The 11,518-nt window shown below is 43.8% G+C and overlaps 1 protein-coding gene across 1 annotated transcript in view; it reads right to left on the bottom strand.

The window, feature by feature from the left end:
• The window catches only part of LOC125043481, a 13,176-nt gene extending 8,000 nt beyond the window's left edge, over nucleotides 1-5,176 (bottom strand). The window contains exons 1-2 of the mRNA XM_047639578.1: nucleotides 5,042-5,176; nucleotides 4,834-4,944 (exon numbers count right to left, since the gene is read on the bottom strand). Coding sequence (XP_047495534.1) covers nucleotides 4,834-4,944; nucleotides 5,042-5,131 — 201 coding nt within the window. The 5' untranslated portion in view covers nucleotides 5,132-5,176. The remainder of the gene's footprint in view (nucleotides 1-4,833; nucleotides 4,945-5,041) is intronic.
• Between the last annotated feature and the right edge of the window lie 6,342 nt (nucleotides 5,177-11,518).

Below are 11,518 nucleotides of genomic sequence, written 5' to 3'. Positions count from 1 at the left end.
TTTCTAGTGTATTTTCAATTTCTCTCGGTTTATATTAAGAGTCGGTTTACATTCCCAAACTGTAGTGCTGATATTAGTGTGTTCCCGGGTTATTGTGTGAGTTCTGTCGTTTACCATTAGTACATTTCATCTTTTCCTTTCACTTCTATTAGTTTCCGAGATTTATTAAATGAATTGTGTTGTGTGCTTTCGTGTTTCAGCCTAACCTTTTAGTTGTTTTCGCGCTTTTATGTTCCCAAACTAAGTTGTATTTTATAGTGTGCTGAATCAATCAATCTCGGGCACTGCTTCAAGGCCCCCGTCGCCAGCCGTCCAAAGTGCAGTGCAAGACGTCAGGCACTCATTGACAATGTATGAAGAACTCACCGAGGCGCTTCGTGCCCTGCGGGCGGAGATGAGTGAGCTCCGGTCAGAAAACCGGGAACTGCGAGCGCAGCTAAATTCACAGAGGCCTGCGGTTCCATCGGTCAGCACACCAGCACAGGCGCCCGGTCCCGCTCGACAGCATCCCGCTATTTCGAGCCGAGGTGTCTGCAAACCAGCCACTCCGCAAGAACCAAGAGCTCGAGACATGGATACGGGCCATTGAAAACATCGTGCGACCCAAGATTGACAACATTACCGACTGGAATACTTTCAAGGGACGTCTGCGGGCCTAGTTCAGAGGAACTTGTTCCCGCGGTGATTTTTATAGGCTACTAGGAGAGCACAAAATGACGCCAGATCAAGCACCTTGGGATTTTTATATGCAACTCGATGGAATAGTGTCACAGGGGTGGAAAGATCATCCGGAGGCAATAGGTGACCCAGACGAACTTGTCAAACGATACTTCTTGACAGGGTGAGCTACTTTCCACATCTGAAGGGGCAGGTGTCAGCCAGCTCGTCGAGGCTGCCAAAAGAGCTTGGAATTGTCTGAACTCGTACAAAAGGATGGTGACCAGTCACGTCCGTATATCCGACCCTACTCTCGCCAACCTCAGGCAGCTCCTGTAGAAGCTACTGCTAGACCGCCACGAACTCCACCTTATCAATGCAGAGGGAAATTGTGTCACTTTCACCAGCTATGCAGTCATGACACTAGTGAATGCCGAGCGTCACGGAATGTCCCTGCACCAGGTGTCACTAAGACTACTGATTGTCGGTGCTATAATTGCCGACGGTACGAGCATTACGCAGTGCCCCTTTCCGAGCTGCCAGCATGGCCAAACCTACGTCCCTCCCACTGCTGGTGACTCCTTCCGGGGGGACGACAGCAGCAGCTCTACGCTGCGATCAAGCCTCTCAAACGAATACAGAAGTGTTGGAGTCGGCACCGACGATCTACTCCATTGAAGCCGCACAGCCATCTGGGCGTCCTCTTATTGACATGCAGATTCAGGGACGAATATTCACTTGCTTCCTCGACACTGGATCGGAGGTCTCTCTGATTAAGCCTTCTGCTCTAGCCTCACTAAAAGTACATCGTGTCAGCGTTTCGGGCCGATGTGTGCGAGAAGTACACAGAGATCCTGTCGAAGTTGAAAGAGAGGTTACTTTAAAGTTTGTGATCTCCCCCGAAATCTCGTGTCCTTTGTCTCCAACATTAACTGCAGGGAGGATTACCCTGTACACTGCAAGGATACTGTGGTTGTTCTTGCTAGGTCTGCATGCTTCATAGCCACTCGGATGCCCAGGAATTGTAAGTTGACTTCGAGCTTGATTACAGGACATACCCGCGGATTCCTCCTAACACCCGCTACTGTGGCTTAAATATGCAAAACCTCCCTTCCCTCACTGAGGTGAAACAGCCTTTGGGTGGCTGTTTCAGAGGGATGGGGGAATCACTTCGAAAAGACACAGGTTCTTTCCTTCTCACTGAGGTGAAACAACCTTTGGGTGGCTGTTTCAGAGGGATGGGGGAATCACTTCGAAAAGACACAGGTTCTTTCCTTCTCACTGAGGTGAAACAACCTTTGGGTGGTTGCTTCAGAGGGATGAAAGGAACTGTCTGGCAAAAGTGCAAAACCTCCCTTCCCTCACTGAGGTGAAACAGCCTTTGGGTGGCTGTTTCAGATGGATGGGGGAACTACTTTGAAAAGACACAGGTCCTTTTTTTCTTCCTCACTGAGGTGAAACAACCTTTGGGTGGTTGCATCAGAGGGATGAAAGGAACTGTCTGGCAAAAGTGCAAAACCTCCCTTCCCTCACTGAGGTGAAACAGCCTTTTGGTGGCTTTCTCAGAGGAAAGGAGGAATCACTTTGAAAAGACACAGGTCCTTTCCTTCCTCACTGAGGTGAAACAACCTTTGGGTGGTTGCTTCAGAGGGATGAAAGGAACTGCCTGGCAAAAGTGCAAGACCTCCCTTACCTCACTGAGGTGAAACAGCCTTTGGGAGGCTGATTCAGAGGGAAGAGGGATTCACTTTGAAAAAGTACAGGTCCCCTCCTTCCTCACTGAGGTGAAGCAAACTTTGGGTGGCTGCTTCAGAGGGCTGAGCAAAATGGCTCCAAACAATGATGTATCGTAGGTGGAAGGGCATCCGCTCTGGTCTCTCCCCAGGGGTTTACACCTACCCATGCATTTGCCGTGCGTGGCAGCCTTGTGCGCTGTGGAGACGGGAGTCCTGGAGGTTGAGCGATGCCGTGAACGAGTACGCCCTGCGGCTAGCAACACGCCTCTTTGGTCCTCTATTCCAGCAAGACAGGCGGCCTGATCCTGGCCCGGTCACGGTCAATCGGCTGGTCTCCCCCGGGAGACTAGGGCCAAGCAGTCATGCCGCCATTGGCACTCACATGGTTCCGTGAGCGCCGTCACAATGGCTATTGGCTGCGTTTATCCTCTCATCACTCCTGTTGCTGTTAGACACTGGTTCTGACACTCAGCTTCCCCTTATTGGACTCCGTGGTGGGTGGGGGCGTGAGAGGATGAAGCACTTAACAATATATGGATAAAATTAACAAACATCCCCCACAGACTAATCAAAATGTTGACGAGCCACGCAAGGCCCAGACCATGGCAGTCACCATGAAGCCATATGTGCCTTTTGGTGGCAAAAGAAACCACCATGCACAGGATGACACTATCACGCCTGCTGCTAAGGTGGACAAGACCGAAGCCAATGGGTCTGTCCACCGAATAGTTAAACAAATTGACTCGCGAGCTGGCCCCTCTAGGCCAACAGCTAAGCCAGGAAGGCCCTTGAGTTCTCAGACGGCCTCCCCGACTGAGAGGGGAGAGCAGGCTGAACCAGCCGTATCAGCTGCTGCCCCCACAAACAAGCCCGAAAGCCGAAAGGGCAACTGGGTAACTGGGGCACCTACAACCTTCGAACATATGTGCCTGAACCACTTCCGTGTTTCGAGTGCCTGAAATACGGTCACCACCATGCTAATTGTACAGCCAACCCTAAATGTGGTGTCTGTAGCAAGGCACAAAACACAGAAGAAAAGAGGGACACAACAGTCAAATGTCCCAACTGTACCAAGAAGCATCATGCCTGGAGCCTGACTTGCTCTGTCAGGAAAGAGGCGGCCCTCAGGCGACAAGAGGTTGCTCAAATGCGACCAGACTTTGAGGGACCTCCTCTCTCCCTGCGGAGAATTAGCCTTACGAGGCTAATTAAGAGCGATGGGAGGAAAAGGCGTTCGACGGGGCGCAGCAGGTGGCGCTAAGCTAAACAAAGCGAAGAAGGTTACCGTGATCCCTCGATCGTGGATTTTTTGCCGGGTGACTTGACGAGATGCACCGGACCCGCCCCCCAGCAAATTCGGCCTCGACGCTTACGCGTTACCGCGCCGCTTCGGTGTCCACCCCTCGTTGCTACCGCGATGCTAATTGCCTGTCTGCCAGCTCATAGCCTCGCCATCATCAAGACTTCTGCAGTGCCTGCTCGTGGCCACCCATGGAAACCAGGTACCTTGCGGTCCTTGGCTGAACTGTGGAGGCTCTTCGAGCAGCAGGAGACTCTAAAGGTATGGAGCCATGGCCCACCGGCGTGTTGATACGCCCTGGCTTCGTACTAACTTTTGCCCCCGTGCCCCCTGGGGTCAGTGGGCGGCTGTGGGGAGGCAGGCCTTGTCAGTCGGCCCCCCCGAGATAACCACTATATATTTATATATATGTATATATATATATATATATATATATATATGTGTGTGTGTGTGTGTGTGTGTGTGTGTAATATATATGTATATCTATGTATATATTTGTATATAATATATATGCATATATATGATTATAAATACATATATATAAGTACATATATGTACATGTGTGTATATATGTATTTATTTAAATATATACATAGATATACATATACATAGATATACATATACACGGTGCATCGCGAATCACTCTGGGAGATCCTGAGGCTAAGAGGAATTCCAACAAGGATTGTTGGACTAATAACAAACCTGTATACAGGCACTATCGAGAATCTTCCCTGTTAGTTCAGGTGTGAGGAAAGGTTGTGTTCTTTTCAACATTCTCCATTCTCTCTGAATCTCTGGAAACCCAAGTGGCGGGTATTGATGCATTTAGCAATGATGCGAAGCCCTGGGGCTAGAGGTCTCCTGGACCAAGACCAAGATCCAGGATTTTGGGGGCCTACTGGGAGACCCTGTGCAGTCGTACCGACTGCACAGCGAGGTCACAGAGAGCTTTATAAACCTCGGTAGTGCAGTTCATGACTCTGGGCTTAGACGTTGCACACCCAACATTATCAAATGCTCCACTTCCCACTTCCTTGATATGCTCGTCCTGACTAAACCTCCCGCCTCAATCACTCAGCCGTATGACCTCGACCTTCTATTCAATAGTTGTTTGGGTGTGAAAGAATCATAAGCACTCACCTGGTTGATGGCTTCTTGAACCTCCAAAACAACCGATTTTCTCAGTTCCTCCACAATAAGTCGACTTTCCCTTGCATCCTTCTCACGCATACGGCGGTCTGAGCGATCTGTCTATAGATGTACATTCATTATTATTTTCTTGTAAAGAAGTGGATAGCAAATTTATGTTTCACATTCATAATGTTAAGTGATAAAGTGGATTTCTTACTGTGATGAAGGAATAGGATACTTGTTTCGCCGCACAAAGAATGTTATCTTGAACTTGCAATTTGTCTGGGAAGTGGACCATTTGTTTCATTGCAGTAGACAGATTTTGTAAAGAAATTAACACGCTCCCTCTTGATTGGCGGCAATTATCTGTCGAAGACAATATGAATATTACCTTAAATCTATAAATAGACAAAATAAAATTTATGCTATAACTTCAATTCTCTAAATGAGATAAATGCTTAAGCCATTTTTGTCAGCGGCGTAAATACTTTTGGACGTGTCTAAACTCATTTTAGCGTTCGAACAAATCCGGGTATATCATGGACTAATGCCGGAAAGGACGGATGAGTGAGCGAGAGAGAGAGAGAGAGAGAGGCACTGGGATGTGTCAATATATACAAGGCTGGATTTCGGAAAAGTAGACTGGGTGTGCTAAATGCTCATTATCTTCCATATGTCGTAGTTAATATGGAAAACAATTAGTAACTATCCCGATCAAACGTACATTACTGACCAGATATCAACCTCCAATTGACAGAATTAATTTCAAAATGCTTTTTCCTCTTAATGTATATTTCTTATTACACTCTGAGAACTGTGTGTGTGTGTGTGTGTGTGTGTGTGTGTGTGTGTGTGTGTGTGTGTGTGTGTGTGTGTGTGTGTGTGTGTGTGTGTGTGTGTGTGTGTGTGTGTGTGTGTGTGTGTGTAATGTATATGTTTATGTATATGTATGTACATATATATGTACACGCTTGTATATTTATATGTACGTGTATATATACATATATATACATCTAAATATATATGAAAAGGAAAACAGCCACTGTAAGAAATGTCTTACTGTGGATGTTTTCCTTTTCATCTTTGTGTACACGTTACTGTGTTTGTGGTTGCGTCATATATGTGTGTTCGTGTGTGTGTGTGTATATCCATATATATATATATATATATATATATATATATATATATATATATATATATATATATATGTATATATACATGTTTGAATATATATAAATATATGTGTGTACATACACACACATATATATGACACAAACACACACACACGCACGGTTTTGCATATATTGGGTAAATCAAACCTAGATATGGTAATGGGTGAGTCGATTGTGGATACGATGGTAAGTTGAAACCCACCAACAATGATTACCTAATCAACTACTCCCCTACGAAAAGATCATATATCTACCACCGCAATATAAGGACCCAGTAAGCTACATGATGTCAAGTCGGAAAATTTACAATAAACAAAATGGAGTAAACGTGGCATCGCAAGGAGTGAATGTGGAGATAAACTTACAGGAGAAAAATCTGTTCTTAACAAATACCTGGTTTAATGTACACCCCAGACAACAATGTACATGGATTAGTCCAGGTGATAGAAACCAAATCGACTATGTTATAATTAGTTCAAGATACCGAAGCGCAATCAAAAACTCCCGAGCATATCTGGGTGCAGACGCAAATTCAGACACACAATCCAGTGATGATAAAATTTAGATTGTCCCTCAAAAAATTGATGGAAGCAAAGATTGCCCCCAATTTTGAACTCAATACATTACAGGCTAATCAAGAGGTGCGAGAAACTCTAAACAAGAATTATATACATATATATATACATATACCACGACTCCTCTCCTAAAGAGACTCTTAACCTACCCGTCCTCAGCCTGCCTTACACTGAGGTCTACTCTCTCCACCGCCCTCTTCACACTCTCAACTGCAGGTTGATCTTTCGCCAGGTGAACACTCTCCGTCGTAACCTGGTCCACACCAGCTCTACCTCTTTCTCGAAGGTGGACACCTTTGCTGTTCCTTGTACCTCCTGTGGCAAGAAATACGTTGGCGAGACGTGAGCCAGTATCACCAAGCGTCTGTCTCAACATAAGTACGCTGTATCCAGGAGACACAACAACAACGCTCTTTTTTTCGTCCACGCCCACAGACTGCTGCCTAATTCCAACCTGAACAGCGGCTTTTCTCCTGCCGACAGTGTCCTCCCTTCCCACATTCTCAGCCTTCTCCTGTACGCCGGCCACCCTGCACATAGTCCGCCCGACCCTTCAACCTAAACTGACCTCCCTTTGCTTCCGTTTGTCTGTCCTCACTTGCCCTGTGTTACCGCATTGCCTTTCCTCTCTCTTTTATACCCCCTTCTCTCCCTTACCTCTTCCATTAATGAAGCAGCCTCACTGACCATACCCAAAACTCGGCCTGGGTCCAGAAGTCACAAAGACACCTGGTACTTCAACGACGAGATCAGGGAGGTCAACCACAGGGTGAACATGTGCCGAAAACTATTCCGAAGGCAAAGAACCCCTGACAATTTATCCCTCCTAAGGGAGGCTGTCACGGATGCCAAGGAAACTGCCAACAGAGTCAGGCAAGAAAAGTGGCTGGAATGGTGTGAGTCCTTCGACCACCAAACCACCCTTTCAGAGCTGTGGCAACGGGTCAGGCGAGCTACCAGTCGCTCAGCCCCGAGGTGCACGCATCACGACCCCTAAGCGGAGGTAAACAGACTGGCGCACGAGTTCTCTGTGAGAACAAACAACAACAGCCTGCCAGCCGAGCTGAGGGCAAGACAAGAGCATCTACAGCCGAACCCGATAACTCAGACATTATCTTTTCTCTGAGGGAACTAAGAAAAGCCTATAAATCCAGTTCCAACACAGTCCCGGGCTCTGATGGGATCTCGTACCCCATTATCTCCCACCTAGGACTAGCAGGTGAGCGTGCTGGGAAGGCTTTTGAACTAGCAAGTCCGCTTGCCATTCAGGAAAGCCTGATCCAGAAGGGAATCAGAGGAAAGCTCTTGGCTTGGATAGGTGACTACTTTAGGAACAGGACTACCAATCTCAAATTCCAGAGTCACCTATCGCAGCACATGCCGCTCGAAAATGGAACGCCACAGGGTGGGGTTCTCAGTCCAGCCCTATTTAACATTTTAATGTCCTGCATCCTCAACATAAACCTCCCAGTGGGGTGCAAGATCATCTCGTATGCAGACGATAACACTATCACCTCCACTGGACCACACAGCCAGAATAAAGCCCAGCATTGTCTGGACCTTGTGTCTGAGGAGTGTTGTAGGATAGGACTAAAGATCTCTTCAGCCTAATCCAAAGCCATGGTTCTGAGACAGAGAGTTTGAGGCACAAGTCTGAAAATTCAGGGAGTGGAATTGGAATAGGTCCAGGACTTCCTGTACCTTGGGGTAAGGATAGACCAGACCCTATCCTTCCAGAAGGAGGTCCAGTACTTGGTTGGCCGAACCAAAGCAAGACTGTCTGTCATGAGAGCTTGCTGACAGACTAGCCGTCGCTGGCAGGGGTATGCCCCCAAATCCCATGACGATAAAACCTAGCCGAAAATTAATTAAGGAGAAGAGTGCCTTGGTCGGTCGTACCATCCTCCGGCAGCTTCACAGAGAGGAAACGAGAACCTCCCCCTCGGCCAGCTGGTACTCAGACGCCACAGGCTATGAACCACTGGCACTCTCTGAAATAATCAACAGAGGTACCGAAGTCATTCTTCACAGAATGCGCCTAGGTTACCACTGTGCATGGCAGATTATTACAACAATAAAACGCGAAAAGAGGTGCTGCATGCACTGCGGCGAGCCCAACGCCACACAAGTTCACTACTTAGAGAATTGTGAGCATACACAATTCCTGAGACAGGGACCGCCTACAACAGCCACCGTGCTGGTAAAGAGGTTGTGCGATATGCTTACACCATGGCGGCAGGAGCGCCTGCTGGCAATCCCACCGCCACGGTAAGCACCGAGTGTCAGACAACCAAATGAGAGAAAAGCTGACACAGGCCGGGCCATATTTAGAAAGCCCGGGCGAAGCTCGAACTTCGCAAATCATAACTACTACTACTTTCCTCTTCAGACCTGAGGATGGAATCCAGGTGGATTCCGAAACTGTCTTACTTTAAATAAATCTAGTTTTACATTGTGGGTTTTTCTACCAACATATATATGCAAAAGTTTATGTACATATATATAGACATATATATATATATAAATACATACACATATATATATACATAAATACATATACATATATATTCATATATATATATATACATATGTTGATATATACACATATATTTATGCACACATACATATATGTGTATATGTATATGTATATATATATATATATATATATGTATATACATATATGCATAAATATACATATATGTATATGTATATATGTATATACATATATATACATACATACATATATCTTTGTGTGTGCGTGTGTATGTATTTATAATGTATGTACATATGTATATATAAATGTATATATGTACATGTATATATACACATTATATATATCTATATATACATAAATTTATATATACACATAAATATGTATATATGCATATATATACACATATATATGGATATATATGTATAAATATCTAAGTACATAGATATATACACATATATGCATATATATTTATATGTGTGTATATATATATATATATATATATATATATATATATACTCATTTGGGGTAATCTTAACTAAGAATGTAGCAACATAGTAATTGAAAACTCCAATAGCAGAAATTCATAAAATTTGTCAACCACTACGCCCTATCATATTCATTAACTACAAATGAGTATACCATAGAAAACTACGACGTGTCACAATGGCCAGTTTTGACAGTTTGAGTCGTTATTTACTAAGGTTTCTCTCAGTGAAACCACTGATATAATTGTAAACAAAACTGACTCATCACTCTTAAACTCATATGGTCTGAACAAGACATCTTACAAGAAATTATTGGATATAGCTGCCCTTAATGATTCTATTTACACGCAGATAGACGGTGTAGCAATGGGATCACCACTTGGCCCTTGTTACGCCAATTTCTTTCTTTGTCACCATGAACAAGCATGGTTAAATAATTGCCCTGCTAATTTCAGACTTATTTTATATCATCGTTACATGGATGATACTTTCTTACTCTTTAACGACCCTTCTCACATTAACCCTTTCCTCTCATACTTGAATTCACAACACCCAAATATTTCATTTGTGAAATTGAACAAAATAATAAACTATAATTTCTTGATACTTGCATAACTTTTCGTAATAACTGCTTCTTCACCAGTGTCTACAGGAAACCCACATTCACTGACAGTGGAGTTCATTATCTCGGCTATATTCCTAATATATACAAGCGAATCAGCTTTTCAACACTTTTCAACCGGGTTTACATCTTTTCAACTTGGACAAGTTTTCAAGAAAAAGCTTCATTCTTAAAGGAGTATTTCGGTACAAATGGGTACCCACCTTACCGAATTTATATAGCTCTATGCAATTTTCTGTGTCTGAAATTCTACCCAAAACCTGTATCAAGCACAGTCAACAGACATTAAATATATAAAATTTTCATATATAGGTGATCTTAATTTTTTATCTCAGAAAATCATTAAACAAAATGTTATCCTCAGTACTCTCACCTCCACAATCACCCTTTTAACAATGCTGATTTCAAAATCTTAACCTCCTACCTTAACAGATTTGACCTGATCATAGCAGAATCACTCTACATCCTAACTATGAAACCACAGCTAAGCAATGCTTCCACTGCACTACCAGCCATCCATTATTTGGTTAGTACCTGTTACTTGCTACACTGCCTTTTTTGTCTGTGGTCATTTGATGTTTTTCGTGTTATATATATATATATATATATATATATATATATATATATATATATTTGTGTGTGTACTGTTTTTAAATGTGATAAAATTAATTTCCTTATTTTTGTTTTAGTTGTAGCATTGATAATGGAGATTGCATCTCAGATATGTTTGCAATTGCAAAATTAAGTTCTCAGCTGTGTTGGTTTTCCTCCTCCTTTATATATATATAATTTATAAAAGTCAACTGCGAATAACGAAAAAAATGTATGAAACTCAATCATGAAATTTTCGATTCCTATGATGAACATCTCACCTGTCTCTAATCCATTATCACTCCTTGGCAGGAAAAAATCGATGGATGTAGCGGCTCGCCCCCGACTGCGATTCTGTAAGTTACTAATCCTTTCTAAAACCTCTTCGAGTTTTTTCGTCATATCTTTCAGGGCAGCAGTGAGTTCAAGGGCTCGATGGAGGGCACTAGCATTCGCAGCACATAGGGCAAGTTCTTGACTGACCGTTTGTATCCTAGACTGAATTATGCTCATGTTCAAATTTAATTCATCGAGAGCATTCCTTAAATCCTCTGTAATTGTGACACATTCTGTGGGGTTTGCGGTTTCATTAGAGATGGGAGCGCCTGATGAGGTTGTAGACAATAAAGTTTGAGAGTCTGTTGGAGCTGGAGTTTCTCTTGATGATGAAGATATTGTTAGTAGGGTCTCTGTTGATGATGGAGACTTTTTTTGTGCTAGAGTCTCTGTTGAAGATGGAGACATTGTTGGTGCTG

Source organism: Penaeus chinensis, chromosome 34, assembly GCF_019202785.1.
Source record: "Penaeus chinensis breed Huanghai No. 1 chromosome 34, ASM1920278v2, whole genome shotgun sequence".
In the NCBI taxonomy this organism is placed as follows: domain Eukaryota; kingdom Metazoa; phylum Arthropoda; class Malacostraca; order Decapoda; family Penaeidae; genus Penaeus; species Penaeus chinensis.
This window is presented reverse-complemented; position numbering and strand designations above follow the sequence as displayed.